General features: G+C 39.0%; 1 protein-coding gene across 1 annotated transcript; it reads right to left on the bottom strand.

The window, feature by feature from the left end:
- Positions 1-1,236: 1,236 nt before the first annotated feature.
- LOC135153995 (uncharacterized protein K02A2.6-like) lies at positions 1,237-24,657 on the bottom strand. Its single transcript, XM_064099007.1, has 2 exons — positions 20,339-24,657; positions 1,237-1,954 (listed from the first exon to the last, which is right to left on the bottom strand). Exons 1-2 carry the CDS (start codon positions 24,655-24,657, stop codon positions 1,237-1,239), a joined length of 5,037 nt encoding a protein of 1,678 aa, XP_063955077.1.
- Between the last annotated feature and the right edge of the window lie 555 nt (positions 24,658-25,212).

Below are 25,212 nucleotides of genomic sequence, written 5' to 3'. Positions count from 1 at the left end.
TTTTTATTGAAGGCTCTTTGAACATCAGTAAGTGTCTTTGGCCCACATCAGATCTTATTTCATCATACATGTAGATAGAGTAATCTGCTAACAAATGTCTTTTAAGATGTCCTTATTGATATAATAAATTCTTCCACGAATTTGCTTGCAGCTAAATGAGCTAATATGTAGGTCCATTTGTGGTAATGTCCATGTGTATTATTGTGCCATCATGATGAATGTTGTTTTATGCTTGACATATGTTATTTTGAATTGTATATTTTTATTTGCATGGCCCTGCAGAAAAAACTGTCTGCTGGGTGAGGTAGCCCCGTGCTTTAAGTAAATGAAATGAAATAAAACTATGAAATGAATACCAGGATGTTTCCATATTGTTGAAGTGAATATACCAATAATACTGGTAGAAAATGAATACTTGATGTAAGCAAAATGAGAATTGTATTTTCTTTGGATGACAGGTATTTTTCCATAGCAATATCAAGAATCAACACACGTGACCACGTGTGCATATCTATGTTTGCGATTTTCAGCGCACTTGGGTTTCCCTATTTCCCTTTTAGAACTTTTTTTCGAATTCTTCAATGCACTCAACCATGTTTTTAAGACCTAATTTAAAGCAATCATTGTTCACTGCAAATATAGAGTTAAACATCTTGCATTCGCTATTGATAAATAACCAGCTTTAATGAAATTGGAAGTAATAGCCTATACTCTCATTATACTTCATGGAAGTTCATTCACTATTTGTATCAGATTTTACGAAGTCTCTGTGAAGCTCTACCAATACATGTCTTTTTGGTATGGTGTTTTGAGGTTGAGTTGCAGTGTGGACAGCAAGATATTACTTCCCATGGAGGAAATGAATAAAAATTTCCCCCAATTGTCAGAGACTGAAGGCTTGGGTTTATAGGTTTCTGCACAGGAAGACTGTGTGGTTTTGATGCCTTTACAGTAATGAAACTTGGGATCAGGTTTCTTTCCTCATGGCCAGGGCTATATAGGACACATGCTAGTCTTGAACTGCAGACACTGCATTTCCCTGATTTTGTGTGAAAACTTGGTCATAAAAAGCTCACATTGCGTTGGATAGTGTGTGACTGATGAATCTGGTCTGCTGTCATTATAGAAAATGCATACATGATGATGTATTTAAATGTTTTGTTTTCATACTTAATGTATCACTATAACTTAACCTACACGTACCACATCCTCCTACTCCCACTGCTACTACTTTTATTATGTACAGTTACTACTACAACCACCTCGACCAATAATACCACCGCTACTACTTCCACCAAGACTGTCGCTACTATTGCTGTCACCTTCACCACCACCACTACCACCACAACCACGACCACTACTACCACAACAACCACCATCCCCAACAGCACTACCACTGCCACCATCCCCATCAGCACTACCACTGCCACCACCACCATCCCCACCAGCACTACCACTGCCACCACCACCACCACCATCCCCACCAGCACTACCACCATCCCCACCAGCACTACCACTGCCACCACCACCACCACCATCCCCACCAGCACTACCACTGCCACCACCACCACCACCATCCCCACCAGCACTACCACTGCCACCACCACCATCCCCACCAGCACTACCACTGCCACCACCACCATCCCCACCAGCACTACCACCATCCCCACCAGCACTACCACTGCCACCACCACCACCACCATCCCCACCAGCACTACCACTGCCACCACCATCCCCACCAGCACTACCACTGCCACCATCACCATCCCCACCAGCACTACCACTGCCACCACCACCACCACCATCCCCACCAGCACTACCACTGCCACCACCACCACCACCATCCCCACCAGCACTACCACTGCCACCACCACCACCATCCCCACCAGCACTACCACTGCTGCCACCACCACTACTAATACTTCTTCTACTACTATTACTACTATTACTACTACTTCATTACCACCACCACCGCAAACACCAACATCACCACCAACAACAACACCACCACCAACAACAACACCACCACCACCACCACCACCACCACCACCGCTGCCACCACCACCACCAACATCACTACCTACAACACCACCACCACCATGACGTCTGATGAATATCTTCTACTATTATTCCTACATGTACTCTAAGCCTACAGTCATGACTGTGGCCTACATCTACTTCAGTCTTGAATTTGTGCTCCCATAAGCTTTTCATGGTGGCCATCTTCAAGTAAAACGACAGCAACTATTGCATACTACTACTGCTACAGCTATTTACTACCAGTATACTACTGTACATGCTTATCAGCATGAAAATGCACAAACCTAATGATTATCCTTTTTTTTTCTCTTCTCTTTACATCCTGGCATGGTCATCATTGGTCCATTACATTGGATTTCTCAACACAGGTAAGAATTGAAAATCATTAAAAAAAAATTCCATTATAATAATAATAATAATTGTAAATTTATATTGCACAATTTTTATTTGGATATACTCAACTGCGCATTACAATACATAACAGATAAGCAGAAAAACAATTGTTAACAGGATGCGCAAAAATATTAGAAGTAAATTTAAGTTTGCTAAATTAATCGAAGAAAAATAAGTAAAGATGAATTATTTCTACAAAATACATAACAAAAAAGTGACTTATTTATTAAAAACTCTCTTGAAAGAGGTGGGATTTCAGTTTAGTTTTAAATAAGTTGACAGAGGATGCATTTCTTATTGAGGAAGGGAGACATTATGCGAGACATTATGCGAGACAAGCAGGAACATTCTACTTGAAACTTTCTTGGTTACCATGGGTTTTATCATAGACTTTCGTAGTTCTAACTTGTCTTCAACTCTTAATGTTTTTATTTGTATTCATTAAACTATTCTTTGGTTGCAAAATATAGAAGGTTGATTCTGCAGGAGTAGAGAGATACTGTGTCTACAGTTTTGACCTGATTTTCATATATATAAAAGTAAAATGCATGATCATTGAAGCTTGTGATTTATACATTAATATTCACAGAAAAGTTAAAAAAGAAAACACATTTGAATGGTTTATAAACAGTCATGCATGACTAATCGCTATTTTCAACTGTTGGAAAAACATAGGCTCTACTTTCTCCTTTCATATGATTTAGTTTTTATTATACGATAAGTTTTTATTAGAGCAAGGTTGATAATTTTAATGTGCAAACAATTCCCAAGGACACTGTTTTTTCTTCATAAGAAACCATGAAATTCAATACCAACTTTCAGTTTTTATCAAAGTTATACATTCATGCACTTTATTTTTATTATTTTCCTATGCATATAGATAACCATGGGTGGTGAATACAATAACACTCTCAATTCAGAAGATGAAAGGCTTTATGTATTGGCTTATATGCCTTTCTGCTTCTGTTTAAAACAGACATTATTATAAAGTAGGGATCTTTTTTTTTTTAGAGAGGAAATGGTCTTCTATCCTTCCGATTGCAGTTAAATCAAAGGAAGATACCAAATGAATGAAGACTTTGTTTGGTATTTTAGGAATGGAACCGGGAAGTTTAATAAGTCCACATCCTTTTGTCGGATTTCCACGAGAAAACATGGCTGGAGTAATCTGGTGATTTATTCCAGTGTCACAACATGAATGCTGGTATTTTCTCTCCGATGTGTCGCTGATTTTTATTATCAGTAAAAGAGATTTACATTATGTTCTATGATTAGACAAGGAATTGCAAATCACAAGAATGGTTTCTTTGGTTAAAGGAGGGGGGTGGGGGCGCCCTACACACTGTGTGCTGATATATGGCTTCATTAAAAAAATTACATGAAGGAAAAGCAGGAAATGAAATATGGCTTCAAGTGTATAAAGTAAAATAAGTTTAGCATAAAATGATGATTGATATGAAAAGAAAATCAGTTTGTCTACACATTGGGTCTAGTTTTGCTTCTTTTTTTTTCATGTGCCAAGATTTGTATGACTGTAGGGTCAATGAACTTTGATCATGTTGGGGATATAAATTTGTTGAAATGCCTTCATAAATTTGAAAGTTTATAGATCTCATTCATGAAACGTGGACATACATGTAAAGGGTAATCAATCAAGTATCACTGATTGTCTTGGAAAAGTCTCACATGATCAACGTCAGAGGTCAATTTTTTTGGTAAATGGACTCATCATATAAACAATATTTTTGTAAATAATTATTTTATAGTAGTTTTCAAAGTCAGCACTGCTGCTATATTGAATCGCGTACTGCAGGCGAGACTGCCAGAGGTGTTCCACTTGTATTCCTCATGTGTATTTGTATCATTCATACTTTCTCTCTGTTATATTTTTCTTGTCCAAGGTGTGCAATTTTTGTATAAATAAAATTATAAATCCTATGTTTATTTATCATATTTTATGTATTTAGGAAGAATATATTGGGAAAAAAAGATCCTCTGCAAAGGATGGCTCTTCTAGTACGCTTGCATTAAAAATAAGACACAAAACTGATGAAACTGCTGCCCCAACAATCTGAGGGTAATCTCTGTCTCTTCTTTTGATTTTGCTGCATTTATTTTAAATGTCAGAAGATCTCAGTATTTCATTTAAAGATAGAAATAGAAAATAAAGATAGAGATTACGATTTAAACATCAATTTTTCAAAGCATCAATAGTGGAATTTCAGATACATGTAGTTTTAAACAGTGATATCTAGTGGGAAGTGTGAAGATGAAATTAAATTACATAAAATTCACTGATACATTTTCACCTTAAGTTTTTTGTACTAATACTATACTTATAAACTATCCAGGACCACACACAAATATTCCATGAATTCTCTGCCTTCAATTTTCAACATTGTTTTATGAGGTGTTTCAAGCACAATCCAATTTGGAATGGACTGTCTGGAAAATTATCCATTATTTTCTTGAAAAGGTTGGGCGATCTCCCAAATTATTTTTTCACTTTTCCGAGTATCTCTTTAAAGTATCTCCTACAGGATCAGGAAAGAAAAGATGTGTTCCTCCAAAAAGAAATCAGTCATCTGCTGAACCAAACAGTCATCAGAAATGTTTATTTGTCTGAGGTTTGCGTAATATGTCTGACTCGCAGCGACGATTGACAGGTTTCTTCTTTTTGAACTACAGATCTTGGCCCAGTTCACACAATTAAAAGTCATGTATAATGATTTCAAACCATAGACCTGCCATGTTCAGATTTTAATTACATGTAATGCTTGCTTCACTCTGTATAATAATGAAATAAATAATTGAAATTTATATAGCGTAATGTAGAGATTATAACCTTTCTGAAGGTATGCACTGATTCAGACAGAGTTATAATGATGAGTCGATCTGGGGTCCGTTTCATAAAACTTGTTATAACAACATATTTACAGTAATAACAGTTAAAAGCTACTGGAATCCTTCAATATGATTGGCTGATAGTTATAGCAAGTATTTATGAACAGGAACCTTATTCTAATGGTGTACCACTTCTTGGGCTTGTTTTAAGAGTTACAACTGTTGTAACTTTACCATTATGGCAACGATCTACTAAAATCAAGGTTTCCCTGGTAGTTACAACAATGTCAAGTTATTACCAAAGTCTTTTCGTTCTCCCTTTGTGTATATCTTTTGAAAAATGTAAGTTTTGTATCAATAAATTTAAGTTGTTAGACTGGTGTGAATGGTCTCAAAATGAGCCGGCTTTGCCAGACTTTGGCGAGTGGGAGGTCAAATTCCACCAACGATTACGATGGTGAAGACGGATGCTTTTCGTGGAATGGGCTCGCAAAGATTGATATGTACGATTGCCGATGCTTTTCGTAGAATGGGCTCGCAAAGATTGATATGTACGGTTGCGGATATTGCGGCATTTTTTTAGGGTTCGTTGAGCAAGAATTAAACAATGTTCAGGAGTTTCACCACATACATGTAGGTCTACATGTACAAGTACTTTATTTATTCTTACATTTGATTACACCCACCCCCTCATTTACACCTAAGAATAAAAAAGAAAGTGTTCGAAGGGTTTAATGGGCAAACCCATCAATTAGCAAATTTCTGACCCACTTAACACTTAGACTGACCGTTAATTGCAAATTTTGAAGCACTGTTCGGGTTGGACTTAAAAAGGGCTCTGAACGATGATGGAACCTTTGAGGTTCACTGTTGTGATGACAGAGCAGGACCTATATAGGCCTATATTCTATTTGTGCTATGATTGGACAACACTCTCATTTTAATCAGAATAGGCACATGTTTGTATCCTTAATACATTGAATATCTGTTTTGTTTTCATGTGAAGTAGCAAACAAAAGGAGATGATATTGTTTACAATGTGAAATATTCGACAATGACGACAAGCAGTACAAAAAATATAAAACCCCAATATTGTAACTCGTGGCAACCCTAGCCGAGTCCATCGAGTTGTTTCATGGTAGAAGGAGTTTTTGGACGACTTTGAAATCTTGTAGACTCTGGAAAGCAAGCTAGAGTTTTTAGGAATTGAAAGGTTGCATTCTGACATGAACTCTCTTTCAGAAATAAAGTAGTGGATTACTTGGAAAAGAAACCTCAAACGGATTTCACAGACTGAATGTTTCAGCATGTATGTTTCATCAAATCGCTGTGTAATTGTCAGCATTGTAGTTGCTGTCTCAAACCGTTTTATGTCATTGCATGCAATCACAATGCTGCAAAACAGAACAGTGTCTGCACTGTGAGACACCGTTCTCACTACCGTCCTAAAACTAGTTTAGTGGAAACTAGTTTTAACGTGTAATGAGAACGGTCGAAACGATCTCGGAAGCGATCTTCCAAACCGGTTCAGAAAACCACCTCGCGATGTAGTTTTCAAAATCGCTTTGCCTTGTGAAACTGGTTTTAGCGTAAGTGAGGATACAACCGTTCTTCGGGAAGCGATCTTTGAACATTTTGAGCGCGCTACTCCGCACGACAGGTGTAGAATGCCTACGATGCGGTTTCGAATTTCGTGCCTTTCCATAGAGCGTTTCCATAGCAACAAGTTCGCTTTACGTGAAGTTATTTTGAAAACCACTTTTTTATGATCAAATGGGAACGCTAGCAAAGCGATCTTCCAAACTGGTTTCCTGAACCGGTTTCCAGCATAATGAGAACAGTGTCTGAGACTACATTGCAGAGACTCTAACATAATGTAAAATATAGTCTGCTGCAGACCCAAGCTTGGTGTAGAAAGAGGTCTTTGGACTTGTGAGGTTTAAAACACTGATGAATGGGAGTCTGTACTTTACAGACTATATACTGTCTGACTGAAGACGTTTGGGAAATATAGGGGGGGGGGGGTTGGATTGGGAGGGGGCGACATTTCTATAAAAAATAAGAGAATGAAATTGGAGTCTTTGGAGAGTATCAGAGAAATCAACAAGACCACACAAGGTCTAGTGCAAATCTCAGGGCTAGATCATATTTAGTCTTTGAGCTACAGACCCATGTTCTCTCAAAATGACAGGACGGTGTCCGAGTGCCCCTGAATTTTCCTTTTAATGTCATTGTAACTCTTTTTTAAAGCATACAATTGTTATAATGTGAAGGTTTATTGGATCGAAGTTACAGAAATGTTTGGATAAAAAATATTGGAGTGTGCTGGGCTCTTCTGTTTGAAAATGTTTTATGAAAGGTTTGGATTTGAGGAGACTAGAGGAGTGCATTCACAAGGGCTGCGGATCTCATTTTCGGCAGGCTTTGCCAGAATTTGATGGAAAAACAAGGAAACATTAATGCTTGACTTTATTCCTTCTCGAAGGACACGCCCTTGACCCTGAAAGCAGAGGGGATAACGATCAAGAATGGGGTATAAAACAAAAACATGTAAAACAGGTAGATTGTAGGTTTTTTATTACTTCTCACCTACTGTGGTTGCCACGGGAACTGGTGTCTATAGTGAATAGTCTGTTATATGCATTTGATATCCCCTAGAAAGCATTTGACTCTATGGACCCCGATTATTGTTATCTTTCCATTCCAGCCTGACATTAGCCGTCCTAAGACTCGCTTAATCTCCTACATCTAAACCTTGTCACGATATATGCATGCTCAGAAGTGGTTATTAGGCCATTTGAATGCTCATAAGTGCTGAATTTGCTTGAAAACAAGTTGTTCGAATTGTTTGTTCGTGTCGATTTTTGGCAGCACTCGTAAGTGTATGGGCCTACTTGTCGCCGACTTCATGCTGTAAGAGCAGTTTGTGTTCACAGTTTTAAGAAATAGCAATTATCTTACCAAACAGGCCTATTAAAGAAAAATCCTCCTGATAAACAGTATCAAGTCCACCTTTCTAGGGTTCAAAAGTATACCCTACTGACCAAACATAGAGAATATATAGCTAATTGCTTTGTAGCCTTCATATAAAAACAACTTTCTGAGATTCCTTTCGGTAGTCAAAACAGTTCGAATTCAAAATATGTCTGCACCTGACTGTATGTCCATACCAGTGTTGTATAAAGAGAGAGGGGGGCATCAAGTGGTCTAAGGCACCTTGCTGACCAAGGAAGTCCAGGGTTCCGTAACACAAAGGTTAGCGATTGATCATACGCTTGATTTTGACGGTTGATTGTACAGTGTCGTCATTGGAATCAATCGTAGAAAAATGTTCTACGATCATTGCTAAGTTTTGTGTTACGGGCCCCAGGATTCAAATTCCTGTCCTGACCCAGAGCAAGGCATTTTATCTGCATTGCCCTTTTATCTTGCATCAAATAAATGAAGATGCTGCATGCATTTATAATACCAACGTGAGCACATTTTAAGCAAAAAGAAAAGAAAATAGCCATCATGAAATGTACTTCTTGGTTGAGATCGTACTTTCTCTTTGGTGAATTGCCAGTTAGTCTATCGCAAACCCGTACACTCATTAACTTGGTCTACCTTAATTTAGTCTTATGGAATTCTGCCCATCAACATTTCGTCGATCTACCATCTAGTCCAATAATCACTTTGTCTAACCACCAGTTCATTTATGACCAGTTCGTCTTGTATTAAGTTGGTCGAATATCCATTTTATTTTCATTCATTTCGCCCCATTAATACTTCATTTCTTCCAATTAGACCTAAAGGTATATGGACTAAATTGCTATTGGAACAACTGGTTATTAGACAAATGGTGAGAGGACAAACTAGCAATTAGACCATGTGGATAGTGGATGAACTGATGGTAGACCAAATGATAGTAGACGAGTTGGTAATTGGACAAATTGGCATTAGACCAATTAAAAAAAACCTCGCAGACATGTATTGCGTACTCTCCGAGGTTGACCTTTGCTTGCTGGGTCAGGCTGGATCAATGATCTGCCATGCATGTGTATAGGCCTATAGTGAGTGAGTGAATTAAAGATAAATTCCAGTTGTGGGAACGATCTCAAAATGACTTTTTACAGAATTTAATATAATGATCACCAAAGTTTCTGTTTGTAAGAATAAAAAATATGTGCCAAAGGATTCTGGAAGAAATTGTGTAATTGCTGAGAAATTAGCAAAATAAGCGCGGATTCGGTCACTTCCGTCGGGTCTTTATTCCAGCAATAATATTACGCTGTCCCACGTGTGCCTATCTGTGTTGGCGATCTTCAGTGTGATCGTTTTTTAGCTAGATATTATGATTTCACAAAGTTCAGTTTATGTAACTGTACCAGATATAGATCCACGATGATATATCAATACTTTACCTTGGTTTTACAGACTTTCTCACGAAATCAGTGTTTTACTGCAACTACGTTCATTTAGCTTTAAAACAAAATAAGAGAAAATGATGTAATTGAATGCTCTCTCTCAATATGATTTGATTGTGTTTGCATTTTTGATTTAGTGATCTTTGATGCTGATTTGAGTGTAAGAATTTGAATGAATGCACCCCAAAGCACAAGTTGCACAACCAACCAATAAGTGGAACAAAATCACCAAAATCCTGCTCTTTTATGCTGAATTGTTAGTCGCTCCTCAATAGTGTGTACCTTCAATTGAAGCTTATCTATAATCTTCCATTCCAGAATAACCATTTGTGTATTATATCATTTTCATACAACATCCTGATGCTGCATATTCACTCCCCTTGACTGTGGTCCAGACTAGATGTATTCACAGCCAAAACCTCCCATTACCAAGGATTACGAAGCTAACTCAATTTTTCGAGCAGAGCCAATCAAATTTGAAACGCAACGGAAGGATATGAAGAAGAAGCAGGAAATGGTACTGGCAAAACATGTCTGAATATTTGGGGCTTACATGTTTATGTTTTTGGTCAAAACATGAGTCTGTAGACAAACTTTGTTCTTTGACTCGAGACTGTATGCATGTGAGTGACTTATTTTCTACTTGTATGTAAACCAGAGGGTTGTATTTTTCAAATTTCTTGCACCAACACGTGACCATTTTTTAAACTATCATTTGGCAAGACTGCACTTTGCCGCTCTTCATCCTGGGGGGTGCTTCACACAAATTTAAGTGTGACTTTATAGAGTCTCACTTGAATTCCCAGTTGTGTGTGGTGTAATGGCATCACCACATTGGTCAAATCATGCCAAAGAGCACTTGCGCTACTGCCTCAATACTGCCCCAGTACTGCATCAGTACTGCGTCAATATACTGCCTCAGTACTGCCTCAATACCACGTCAATTCTGCATGTTGCGTACATGTATGTGTGCATCAGCATTTAAGTATTATTGTAAATCTTTGTGAAACAAACAACCCAAGGTTTTAACTGGGTACCTGGTAGTATGTGAATGTGGATGTTGTTGGCGTATGAATATCAGTAACCTGACTGCTCATTGGTTGAATACTCCCAGAGGAATGGAGATTGTGCATATATATCCAGGTGATTAATTCATCTGAACAGTGTGTTTAAAATTTAAACCTCATTCTGATGAATATTTAACGAGTGGGTAGAAATCAAATGTGAAATGTTCACATAATACTCATTTCTGTTCTTGATTTCCAGTTTTTGCACTTAACAGAGTTGGAAGACAGTATATTCCTGAAATGACAATGACCTGGTCCCAAGCACTATTCTTTTTAAAATTATATTAAAAAACACTAGCATATTTCAGAAAATACTGTTCTTGTTTTGTTTGTATGGGAAAACAAGTACCTGTACGTTCTTATTGAAATTCTAACAATTTTGTTGTGTGTACTGTAACCAGCTCCCTTCCCTGATTTCACTGGCCTAAAGGAAGTGTGTAATGGTCTTTGGTGTTTTCAAAGATGCAAACAAATAAAAAAAGAAGAAGCAGGGATTCTTCATCGTAGAGATCTAGCCTGATTGAAAATATCATATTATAATAGTATATTACATTTAATTGTGAATCATACTCCAGACAATTATAAACTACATCTTTTTAGATTCGTCCGTGACCTGACTTCCTAAAGTATTGTGACAAAAAAGGTGAAGCACCATTACAGTTTTAATCGTGTGTACTTAACAATGGCATAGAAAAGCCTAACCTCAAATTGTGTTTGAACACGTATAATCTTTTTTTTTTCCCTGGCTGAACAGCCAAAAGTTACAAAATATCTTGCACCTGAGTCGCCAAAGCTGGTATCGACCCTGGCCTGTACACAGAGATAGCGTGCAAGAACTCGCCAGTCAGTACACAAGAACAGAAAGACCTATATTATCCCATAATGTGCTTAGCTTTAGCTCAATTATTCTTAGCTTGTGTTCATTTATTTCTTTCTTTCTTTTTCAAAGCTAACTCATTCCCCGTATCAGACAAGGGGTCTGAATGTGACATTGGGGAGAGGGAAGGAGAGAGACAGAATGGGAGGAAGGGAGGGGAGAAAAAGGGGGTTGAGGGGGAGCATGGGAATCAAGGGAGAAGGAGAAAGAGGGAGTGGACGAAGGAGAGGGAAGTTGGTGGGAGGGGGAAGGTGGGAGGGAGAGAGAATGGGAGGAAGGGAGGGAGAAGGGGTGGAGGAGGGAGGGGAGAGAAGGGGGTTGAGGGGGAGCATGGGAATCGAGGGAGGAGAAAGAGGGAGGAGAGAGGGGGAAACGATAAAGATAGGGAGGGGGGGGGGTGAAAATGGAAAATGTTGAAAGACAGAGCGACAGAGTAAGTATGACGTCAATATAGTGAGAAGAGAAACATATAAGACCTTTAGAGAAAGATATAGAGGAGAGATGGCAAGAGAGAAACATATACAAACAGAAAGAGAAAGAGATGAAATATGAGTGGAAGGAACTTTTTTTCAAGAAAAAAAAAGGGAACGAAGTGTACTTGCCAGGTACATTGATGGTACAAAGTCAATCACATTGCACTTGCATGAGTGAGAAAGAATAATAGGGGTTGCGTGCGAAGCCAGTAAGGGGGCTATTGTTCGTTCGGACCGTGTGCCCTCGGGATATTTCGGTGCGGTGTTTACACCTCGCGGGTTCGACGTCCCAATTGGGTTTTTGTGCTGAGGACGCATAGCTGACATTGACTCTGTATAGGAGCCCTTCAATGAAATGCGAGACCAAGAGAAATAGCAGAGGGGAATGATGTAGAAAGGAATGACTGATGCCGGAACACCGCATAGAGTTCTTTACGTCTTGTTATGTTATGTTATGCGGGTTGTCGTGGTTGGAAGAGGGTGGAATTATGTAAAGAAGAGGAAAAACATGGAGCGGCCCGATGAAAGACAAGTTTTGAAAAGAGGTAGATGAGAAGAAAAACATGAATTATAGCCAAGGACAGGTCTCAGAATCGCCTTTTCTTCATGGATCTTTCTCATATTATATACACCACTCCTTGAAAGAGTTGCTTCTCCTTGGTGATCAAAAGAGATAGAAAAGGGTGTGTCCTGTTTATTATTGGTATCCAAGCCCTTATTGGAACCCATGCACCTGTTACTATCCGTATAGTAGTGCCAATTCTACAAGTTTGGAATAGGATCCAATGTATGTGTGCTTATGTAGGTTAAACAAATTCAAAAGGGTTCTGTAAATGTCACATTATCACAAAATAAACAAATTAAAGGTGCTTTTGTTATTATGAACCTTGAATGGTATGTGGTGATGATAGGTCTTTTTTTTTTTTTTGGGGGGGGGGTTAAAATCAATTATAAAACAATACCAATGTTTGTACGAGAACCTATCATATCATTACCTCATTGTCAATTAAACTTGACACCTGAAAACACTGCAGGTGCTATAGATAATAATGATAAATAATAATGATGATGATGATGATAATAATAATAATAATGATAATGATAATAATGATAATAATGATAATTATGATAATAATAATTATAATGATGATGATAATAATAATGAAATAATAATGATGATACTAATAATAACAATGATGATAATGATGATGATAATAATGATAATAAAAATAGTAATAAATGATAATAGTAGTAATAATGAATATACTACTACTACTACTACTACTACTTGTAATAATTATACATGTTATAATAATAATTGATAATGATAATGAATAATGATCCTTTATTGTAATGATGATCTTGATGCCAATTTTTAGTGCATGTATTTACTCTGCTCTATCTTTACTGTTTGTACTTGTTATTTAATTGTTGATTAGAGCGATATGATCGCACGCAACTTCCATTTATATATTTCAAACCCATTTGCACATATTTCACCGTGTAAAAGATCACGGAAGCACTCGAGCACACAGTACAAAAGGCAAATCGTCTTGACCCAAATTAAAACACTTGTTCCAAAGGTTTATTGTTATTTGATTCGTTAGCGAGGAAGATGGCACATCAAGGAGAGGAACTGATTTAGTCAGAACCAACACTCTCTCGACTAAAGTGGGTTTCATTGTCCCGCACTGTCTGATCCTTTCCCGGAGGTTAATTGGGCGTACAGTCCACAAAGTCAATGCTTACACTATGCAGTCTAATAAAAGAGATAGACTTTGCACTGTGATTTGTTTGTATTTTTTCCATTTATATCATTATGGGTTTTCATTCATTTTCTTTTTCTTTGGCATTAGTCTTGCACTTTTCATTTTCTATTAAACGTAATATTGGTAAATATGAGAAGTGATAAGAGGTTTATGTTCTGTGAGAGGGTTTTTTTTCAGCCAGATACTGTTTTACAGAATTGATATATTGATGTAAAATATTTAATCATTGGTCATTAACTACTCTGAAGTTAATATCTTACTGGTTGAAAGAAAACTTGAGGCGGTGCTGCACCAGCCCGAGTTTGCTCAATCTCGAGATTTTAGCCCGATCGGCCCTCTTCGCGATTAATCTCGAGATTCAAGAAACCCAGTCTCCACCATCGCAAGAAGAGCGATACCTGCTTGAGCGAGGCATCGATGCATTGTGGTCTGACGCTGTGAATAAATAATCCCGAGTGCGTCTGCACCTGCGAATTAGCGGGATAATTCGTAAAATAATCCCAAATTTACTTTGGATTGCAATCTCGAGATTAATGCCACGAACTAGCGCGATAATTGCGCTCCATCAGATCAGGATAATTTGCCAGATCAGAAAAAGCGCGCTAATTTGAAAACTCGGGCTGGTGCAGACGGCCCTTTGGTCTCCATGTTGATGAGATAGTTGATATGGATATAAGTTTGTGGAATCTGGTCCAGGACTGAGATGGGAAGGGATGGGCTACATATAGACAACAATGTTTACATTTGTAATGGTTTTTAGATAAATTCATTGTGGGTTATTGATTATTTTAGTTCAATATTGAGATAGTTCCACTTCCAATTAAAAAAATTATGTTGCTTAATTGATTATTCAATGGTGTAATCTGTACTATGTGCACAGCTGCCCATGGAAAAATATAATATGCAAATAGTGGTCAGTCTCCATTAGCCTACCCCTGAAATTGAATGAATGGATGGTATATTTATTCTATTAATTTATTCTATTCTGCTACAAAATTACATACAGCATGATCAGAGTCTATGTTTTTCTTTTGTACAGTTGCTTTAAAGGAGAATGAAACTCTTGGAGCAAGTTAGCTTTTGTGAAAGAAGAAAAATCAAAGAATAAGATCAACAAAAGTTTGAGTAAAATAGGACTAGCAATAGAAGAGTTATGAGCATTTGAATGTCGAGATCACTAATGCTATGGAGATCCTCTCATTGGCAATGCGACCAAGATCTATGATGTCACAGATGAACAACTCTCCCCTTTTGGACACTGAAAATATACCCCAAAACATCTCTTTTTGCTCATTCTAATCATATGACAAACGATTCATCAATGATATAATGTTGTGAAACCTCTGTACTTGTCCTCTCATAAAGAGAACACCTCACCTTGTGATAGACCCTATAAAAGTGGGAATATAAGTGAAATAAGTACTAAAGTAATGAGGGAGTTTTACATGTGTGACATCACAGATCTTGGTCGCATAGCCAATGGGAGGAACTACATGGCATTAGTGATCTCAATATTCAAATGCTCATAACTTTCTTATTATTCATTCAATCTTCCTCAAACTTTCAACAATATGTTTCTTTGATTTTTCTCTTTGATATGGATTCAGCTGGTTTCAAGGGTTTCATTCTCCTTTAACCATATCTTTTTTTGTTGTTGCTTAATCAAGATCTTGAGCTGTAAGGGCGAATGATCAGCGATTAAAGGCAGTCTAAATCTTTGGTGTAATACACATATAGAATGTCATCTCAATGTCCAATCTTACAAAAGAGTATTGTTTCATCTGTTGATTTTTTGTTCAAATTTAAAATTTACTTTGAGGATATTACGCAACCTCACTCAGTATTTTAGTTCATTAAAAAAAAACAATTTCAGACGCATACATGACACCGTTCTCACTACCTTCCTAAAAACTAGTTTACTGGAAACTAGTTTAACGTGTAATTTGAACGGTCGAAGCGATCTTCCAAACCGGTTCAGAAAACCACCTCACGATGTAGTTTTCAAGATCGCTTTGCCTGGTTAAAATGATTTTAGCGTAAGTGAGGACACAACTGTTCTTCGGGAAGCAATCTTTGCACATTTTGAGCGTGCGACTCCTCACGACAGGTGTAGAATGCCTACACTGCAGTTCAAATTTTGCCCGAAACGTGTCACCCCACTGAGAGCATTTCCATAGCAACAAGATCGTTTTACATGAAGTGATTTTGAAAACCACTTTCGTGTGATCAAATGGGAACGCTAGCAAAGCGATCTTCCAAACTGGTTCTGTGAACTGGTTTCCAGTAAACTAGTTTTAGGAAGCGTAATGAGAATGGTGTCCATGATTCTTTACAAATTCGTGATTTCATATTAGAAAGGGAATGAATTTGAATTAATAGTGGTAGTAATGTTATTCAAGGTGCAACATGCTGTTGTGCTATGCTGAAAAAATGAAGCCCCATAAGATTATCATCATTTGTATCTGTAAGAGAACTAAAGTTCTATGGGATTCTTTGTGCAATGGTTGAACATTGCATCGTGCATTGAACGAACAGCTACACAAAGGGGAAATGTATGGCTGTGTGAATATTATGTATGGCTGCGTGAATATTATGTAACATAGCTTGAGAAATGGGAGTGGATAAAAGTTTGCCCACAAAATTTTAGGTTAAGTATGAATTAAGACCAGTTGAGCGTCACATTTTCAGTGCTTTATCACTAGCGGTTACCATGACAATGATCTTGGCTGTTGCTTACCATAGTGTAGAGTATTTCTGAAATAAATGGATCCACAGGTCCACACATTTCTGATAAATCTGGACTGTTTAATTGTGAATTAGTTAACGCAGTATTAAGCCCAGTGCACACTATGCGACGCAATTGCACTAAGATCCACTTGCAACAAAATCGCAGAGTGTGCGCCAACCTTCAACTCTCTGCGGTTGTGATCCGCTGGAGGTGCCAGCCGTGGAGATGCAGCGCATTGCAGTGCTGTTGCAACGTGTACACTGGCCTGCAATGCAATTGCACTGAGATGCTATTGGCTTGTTCCAGTCGGATCTTAGTGCAATGGTATCGCATTGTGTGAGCTGGGCTTAAGGTTTTGGGGAGGAGACATTTCATAAATATTGTCAGCAGTGACTAAAGTGTTATTCTTAGACATTTACTATTGTAACTGTCAAAGATTGACAATTTTTCAACTGACATCTTACCTAAAAATGATGCTCAGATCTACACCTCTGAACCTCATTTTAAGTAGGCTTCATGACCTGCTTAACATAGTTATTACCAAATAGTATCATCGATACCGTTCTCATTATACTTTCTAAAACTGGTGTACTGGAAACCGGTTCAGGAAACAAGTTTGGAAGATCGCTTTGCAAGCGTTCCCATTTGATCACCCGAAAGTTGTTTTCAAAACCACTTCACTTAAAGCGATCTTGTCGCTATGGGAACTCTCTCAGTGGGGTGACATATTTTGCGCAAAATTTGAAACCGCAGCGTAGGCATTCCTCATACAGTCTGTTGAGTAGCGCGCTCGAAATGTGCAAAGATCGCTTCCCGAAGAAAGGTTGTGTCCTCACGCTAAAACCAGTTTAACGAGGCTAAGCGATCTTGAAAACTACATCGCGAGGTGGTTTTCTGAACTGGTTTGGAAGATCGCTTCGATCATTCCCATTGCACGTTAAACTCGTTTCCAGTAAACTAGTTTTAGGACGGTAGTGAGAACGGTGTACTAATCAGTGTGAACATGTCCTTCCTTGTAAGATTTCCTTCTCTTTCAATACAAGGCTATAAACATATACTCCTGCTTAGTTGTTGATCTTTTATCCTCTCTATATTTAGTCAATTTTACTCCTGCACAGTTGTTGATCCTTTTCCTCCCTAAATGTAGTCAATTTGTCCACAATATATCAAGGTTGAATTATCTTTTGATTTAATAGGCATGTTTTTAGTTTCATGATTTCGACTGGTAGTGATGGTAAATGGTACTTTGGGGAGAGTGTGTCTTATATTTTTTACACTATACCTGCAAATTATAATAAGTATTTTGAGTTGATGGTCAGGTCAGGCAGTCACTGATGAGGCTGTAATAAGTAAGCGATCTTTCAATTTGATAATCACCCTGACATTTGATAGTTATACCTGGTCTTTTACTTTAGTACTCAACAGTTAATCAATCAGTCAACCTGCCAGTTTTTTAGTCTCTCATGTATTCATTTACCTAGTCCCATAATTAGTCACCTGTACAATCTTAAGGTGTATTTAGACCCCTCAATCACCAGAGTACCTGTTAAATCATAAGAACATGTTCGGGCTAAAAACTACCCGATAATTAATTTCGGCATTTATACCTCCCCGAAGCACACCCTTATGGGTATTAGTTCCCAAAGTTACAAGCATGCGCACTGTGGTCTGGTTAGAAAGCGAGGTCACAGCATTCACGCCCAACTGCTCGCTGGGTGGAGAAAGTTCTTGTAAATTGCTTTCACACTGCCAAAATCCCCATGACCTTGGAAAAAACCCTGTGAAAGTTCTCCTAATTTTGGCAAGTACCTACTGTTTAGCGGGTATTTTCTTTCATGGATATTTGTGTACTTTGCTTTCACATTGGCAAAAAATACCTGGTATTTTCGGATCGGGGAGATAAGGCAAAATTTCCCGATTGGAGGAACTGGAACTGACGAACATCGAGGCGGTCTGAAAACGATTTTAAGGTATTCTTCTAATAAGTCACTCCAATAGTCATAGTTGGTCAGTTGTTGACTAGGATAGACGTCTTCATATTCTTGCTAATACTGGATCTGCTTTCATAAATTCCAAAGTCTCTTTATTCAGATGGTCAATTGCTTTTATAGAATGATGCCCTTTTTCACCTGTATGAAAAACCTCTCAATAACTTTTTTCCTACCATTCAATTTTAAGATGAGAACTGAAATATTACTTTGAATAGCACCCTCTAAATCATACACCAAAAGTACAAATGCCCTTTCATTCAAAAAGCAAAATTGGGAAGATTATCTGGCCCACTTGAATCGAAACAGAAAGGCCAGTTTTGTTTGTCTGCAGAACAAATCAAGATCAAAATATTGTTGCTTGAAGCAATTTCCAATTTCCTGCAAGTATGAAAGTTACAGTCCTTATAATGCCAATCGCAATTATAAAAGTTTATATCACTTTGAAAGTTATTGAAACAGATTTGTCTTTTGTTTGGATTCCTGGATTTTTCCCAAGGATGCGGTTACACGTCAGTCAATTTCTTATCTTCATGTTTTAAGAGAGGTGATTTGATATAGATCGCGGTTAATCTTTACCATGTAAATCTATAGCCACCAAGATCCAGTTGAGTGTTTCATAAAGCTTTACGTAAATTTTGAGCAAATTTATGAATGACTTGTAACTTGTAACTTGTTCTCCTTTCTTGTGATAAATAATACACACCAAATTTCAATCAGCGTTGATTTAGTTCCTAAGAAAGGGAGTAGTTGGTGAAGTTGTTCATGAAGTCACTAGTAAGTTATGAACAGCTTTATAAACCACCCTCCTGGGCTCCGTAACACAGAGATTAGCGATTAATCGCTAAATTAACTGACTAATCAAGATCAATGTTACACGCGCATTTGGCGCAAAATACCGACCAGGAACCAATCAGAAGTGTTCTCTCTGTTGTGTATTTATAGGGTTCTTTATAGGGAACATCCAGTAATCAGTCTCGAAGACTACAACTGTGTTTGATCAACGTTCATCTTTAATACGCACAAACTCTGGATTCACACTACATCAAGTTCGTATAACACGGAGTTCAATGAGTAACTATTTCGTTACTACGCTATCTATGAAGTGCCAACTGTATCAATGCAATATGTATATCTAACATTTCTCTCCCCTCCTAATATAAAAGTTGTATACCTGTGGTATAAAGAAATATGCATTTCATACCTATTAATATGTAATTCTGTCACTTGTAATTCACCTTAAAATAACAAAAACATGATAATTGAACCATTACTACCAATTATTCAATGTATCATACTATTGGTTTACCCATGTCCGTTTTCGATAGTAGAATAAACATTCTTTACTGTAATACCTTCACATATCCAAGTATAAATATTATTCTGTAATGAAACCAAGTCTGTCAAATTTACATTTTTGTGAGTTTAACTGTGTAATAAAATATCACTCAACCAAAGTAACTGTTCGTTTTGGGTAATTATTTGTGTTTGCTTCTCTAGTACTTATAAATTTTTAACATATGCATCTCTCATATTTAATGAGTTTGTTAATGTTAAATCTCCAAAGAACCTACTTTTCCATGGTTCATGGTAAAAACTGAACATATTATCTCCAAAGAAAATAAGTTAATGCTACTGTTTGTAATAGTTAACCTTTAACATCAATATGCAAAATAAACAAAACAACTGGTCACAGACTTTTGTGACACCTTTGAACACCAGATGCAATAACACCAATAAATCTTTAACTCACATAGTTTCAACAAGTCTACTGGGTTGCTTTCTTACCCTGTCAGATCTTCTCAACCTGAAGCTGTCAGGTTTGGGAAAATCCACCTGATTCCCATTTGTTTCATTTTCCATACTACCCATTCGTTGAGATGGTTCTAGCATAGACAAATCTGCCCTAGTTTGAGGCTCCCTGGTACCAATACCTATTGGATCTCTACCAACATCATTGTATCTACTCTGTAACTTTTCTATCTCTGTATCTAAGTCAAACTCTGTACCTGGAGTTTCAGTCTCTCCATCTTCCTTTACTAATCTAGGCAACAATTGATCTACATGTCTTCGCCATACCCCTTTCTCAACCTGTACTTTATATCCTAAAGGACCTTCCCTGTCTACTATTTGACCTGGTACCCATCTAATCCTTCCTACATAATCACGGGCCAAAACATGGTCACCTATCTCAAATTTTCGCAATCTATTGGTCTTCCTGTGTGTTTCTCTCTGCATGGTTTGCTCGTGTAATTGGCTCGCAAACCTTCTTGTGACGTTAGGGCGGAGGTTATCCAACCTACTACGCAAAGGTCTATTCAAGAACAACGCTGCGGGAGATTCGCCCGTAACCGAATGTGCGGCATTCCGGTATGCCAAAAGAAATCTGTCCAATCTCGACTGAACATTTCCTGCGTCTGATTTGGATGCTCTCAGTGCTTGTTTCACTGATTGTACGAAACGCTCGGCCTGCCCATTTGTACTCGGATGATAGGGCGCGCTTCGCTTATGCACTATTCCATTCAACTTCATGAATTCTGTGAATTCCGCGGATGTAAACTGTGGACCATTGTCCGATACTAGGATCTGTGGTAGTCCAAATCTTGCAAATATGCTTCTCAATGCTTCAATGGTTTTCTCGGTAGTAATATTTGGCATAATAGTCACCTCTGGCCATTTACTATATGCATCAACAACAATCATGAACATCAGTCCTTCCAAGGGACCCGCAAAATCTACATGAATCCTCTCCATAGGCCGCGTTGCTGGGATCCATGGATGCAATGGACTTGGCGATGGTTGCTTCTGAACCACCTGACATGTTTGACATTGCTTCGCCGCATCTTCAATTTGCGCATCAATGCCAGGCCACCATACGTGGCTGCGCGCAATGGCCTTCATTTTGACTACGCCTAAGTGCCCTTCATGTACTTCTTGCAAAACTGCACTGCGCATTTTCAGTGGTACCACGATTCGCATTCCCCATAACAAAATTCCTTTTTCTATGGTAATCTCGAATCTGCGCCCATAGAAGCCTTGCAGATCTTTGTCTGCTTCCGGTAACCGCTTAGGCCACCCATCTAGAGAATAGCGCATTACTCTCGACAGTGTCTTGTCCTTGCGCGTCGCGTTGCGCAATTCCTCATAACTCATCGGTAAAGCATCTACGTGACAGATAGCTACATTTTCCGGTTCTTGAACATCCGGTTCTTCCTTTCTGTCAGGTAACCGTGAAAAACAATCGGCATTGGCATTCGCTTGGGATGTACGATATCGAATATCATAATCAAAGCCTGCCAGGTACATCGCCCATCGCTGCATCCGTTCGGCTGCTAGAGCAGGCAAGCTCTTGTACGGTCCGAATATAGCTGTGAGTGGCTTATTGTCAGTCACCAGTGTGAACTTACGACCGAATATATACATGTGGAATCTTCTAAGTGCGAACACTATCGCCAACGCTTCTCTCTCTATTTGCGGATAATTGCGTTCTGCCTTTGTCAACGCACGTGAGGCAAACATGACTGGCCTTTCCTCACCACTCGCATAAATTTGCGATAGAACCGCCCCTATTCCTATCGGACTGGCATCCGTGGCAACCGTCATCGGTAAAGTCGGATCAAAATGTGCAAGAAATCCCGATGATTTCAACAATGACTTGGAGCGTAGAAATGCTCGCTCTGCTTCGATATTCCACACAAATTTTCGTTCTGACTTCAATAAGTCTGTAAGCGGCGCGATTTCGTGGGCCAAATTAGGTATGAACTTCCTGTAATAGTTCAATAGGCCTAAATAAGACCTCAACTCTGAAACACTTTGTGGTCTTTCTAGCTCCTCGAGCTTCTTCATTTTGTCAGGGGTCTTATGTACTCCGCTCCTATCAATGATATGCCCCAAAAACTCAATCGATTCTTGCGCAAACCTGCATTTCTCCTGCCTTAGAGTGAGATTTCTCTCTTCTAAGCGCGTGAGCACTTTGTCTAGATTCTCGTAGTGCTCTAGCTCAGTACGACCGGTTACTAAAATGTCGTCTAGGTATACTTGGACACCCGGGAGTCCTTGCAAAACTTGTTCAATCGTCTGCTGCCAAATACTCGGTGCGCTGGTAATTCCAAACACGAGTCGATTCTGTTGAAACAGACCCTTGTGGGTTGAGAGTATCAAATACTTCTTTGACTCTTCATCGAGTTCCAACTGATTGTACGCATGTGCCAAGTCTAACTTCGAAAAGAGGACCCCTCCATTCAAATTCGCTAGAATATCTTCGACATTGATATTTGGAGGAGGTACCGGTTCGAGATTTGGATTCACTGTGGTCTTATAGTTACCGCAAATTCGTACGCTACCGTCTTTCTTGGGCACGGCCACTATGCTTGTGCTCCATTGGCTGTGCTCCACCTGGGTAAGTACGCCATTTTCTTGCAAGCGCGTCAATTCTTTTTCCACTGCTCCCTTCATCGCATAAGGTACTCGAAACGGTTTTGTTACGACCGGCTGTGCATCTTCGCGTACTATGATATGCGCCTTGACTTTTGTCAGACGGCCTAGCCGCTGCTCAAACAAGCGATCATGTTTGCCCAAAATCTTATCTAAGCTATGCACTGCCGTAACTGCCTCAGTACTTCGCGAACTATAACTAGTACTTCTACCAGACTGAGAGATTATTGCAGCCCAATCTAACTTTATACAACTCAACCAATCTCTGCCGAATAACACAAACTCGGTGTCTACAACATACAACATCAAACTACCTCTGAAGCTCCCATATTTTACTTCTACCTCTATCTTACCTCGAGGTACAGTCTCACCTGGACTTATTGACACGAACACCTTTACACTAGACTCTAGAGGAATATGAGTAAAATACTGCATATACATGCTGTACGGAATTATACTAACACCTGAACCGGTGTCCAACTCCATAGCGATCTTGTGACCCTCTATCTCTACCTCTACTATTATTGGGGGTGGGGCATTACCCTCTGAATTACCAACTGAGTGAACCTCATTCTTGAACATAGTAGTACGATCATAATCCTCATTATGGCCAGTGTGCCTATCATCATACCTATCATACTCTTCTTGTGTTTCATTTGCACCAACCTTCTTAACACTACTTCTCTTAACGTCTCTCTTTTGATTACTGTCTCTGTCTTTCTTTACATCAAATTTATACTTTTCACAGTCTTTGCTCCTGCATTTTCTAGCAATATGCCCCTTCTTTCCACATTTTCTGCACTGTCCTCGGAAGCTGCACCCTTTCGCCAAATGTCCTTGCTGTCCGCAACGAAAACACTCAAAGTCCTTGTGCTGGTTCTGCTGTCTTCCTGTTCCAGACCTCTTAGACAGGTGCGATGCCGATGCGCCGGGATTGCCCTGACGCGCGCCGGGATAACCCTGGCGCTGGCCGGGATTGCCCTGACCAGAAAACATTGATCCTGCTCTCCTCCTCTGATCAGCTACTGCGTGCACAGAAACACCATCTGACCCCGTTCTCATAGCTTTCGCTTCTCCCAGCGTGACCTCACGATCCAGGGCAAAAGACACAGCATCCTGGAATGACAAGTTGGGGTTCTCTGCTGACCTTTCCATCAACTTTAAGGCTGTTCCTTCATCCTTAATTCCGCTGATAAACCTATCACGAAGCTGTTCATCGAGCTTATCAGCAAACTCACAATTCAAACTCAAATGTTTCAGCTGCACAACATAGTCTTTCGTAGACTCTCCCTGTGCCTGATCCCTTCGGATAAACTTTCGTCTTTCCGCTACAGTAATCGGTGTCTTCTTATAATGTCTGCGTAATACTGCTTTCAGCTCATGGTACGATTGATCTGCCGGCTTAGCTGGGGCTAACAAATCCCTAGCTCTCTTATAAACATCTGCTCCTAACGCATTCAGAAACACTGCCACCACCTTCCTCTCCAACGCTCTCTCCGCCGGAGTCTGCTGGGCGCCGCCCGGTGCAGTCGCCTGTGGGACCTCGTAGCCGTGCGCTACCAAATGAAGCTCAAAGCGTTCGATATAACAATCAAAGTCCTCGTCCCCCAACTGTCCGAAATTACTCACACTTGCCATCATGACATTCCCCAACCAACTCGTCGCCAAACTGTTGTGTATTTATAGGGTTCTTTATAGGGAACATCCAGTAATCAGTCTCGAAGACTACAACTGTGTTTGATCAACGTTCATCTTTAATACGCACAAACTCTGGATTCACACTACATCAAGTTCGTATAACACGGAGTTCAATGAGTAACTATTTCGTTACTACGCTATCTATGAAGTGCCAACTGTATCAATGCAATATGTATATCTAACACTCTCATATTTGGTATTCATCATTAAGCTTTGTGTTACAGGGTCCTGGTCGTGAGTGCTCATTAGCCTGCCTTGATGCCCCTCCCTTTATCTAATTGCCTTGTGCCCTTATAAGGTTTCCCCAATTGTACTGTAAATATAAAATTGAGTCTACCGTAAAATGGTCTTGCCCTAAGTTTTTCCTGAAGTTAAGGCCTATTAATACTTGAATTAATTTAGTATGTGTCTATGTGATCATGATATCACCCTTAATTGTTTTATGAAACTGGATGTTATTAAAGGCCGTTAGCTGTTGCTGTTGTTTTCATATCG

Source organism: Lytechinus pictus, chromosome 4, assembly GCF_037042905.1.
Source record: "Lytechinus pictus isolate F3 Inbred chromosome 4, Lp3.0, whole genome shotgun sequence".
Classification (NCBI taxonomy): Eukaryota; Metazoa; Echinodermata; class Echinoidea; order Temnopleuroida; family Toxopneustidae; genus Lytechinus; species Lytechinus pictus.
The sequence above is the reverse complement of the archived record's forward strand: the minus strand, read 5'-3'. Positions and strand labels throughout refer to the sequence as shown.

Excerpts from the sequence above, each read along its gene's own strand:
- LOC135153995 (XM_064099007.1), bottom strand. The coding sequence starts at position 24,657 with ATGGCAAGTGTGAGTAATTTCGGACAGTTGGGGGACGAGGACTTTGAT. Across the intron at positions 1,955-20,338 it reads AGTAGACTTGTTGAAACTAT|TAGTAGTAATAGTAGTAATA; the intron begins GTGAGTTAAAGA and ends GTGGTAATGAAG.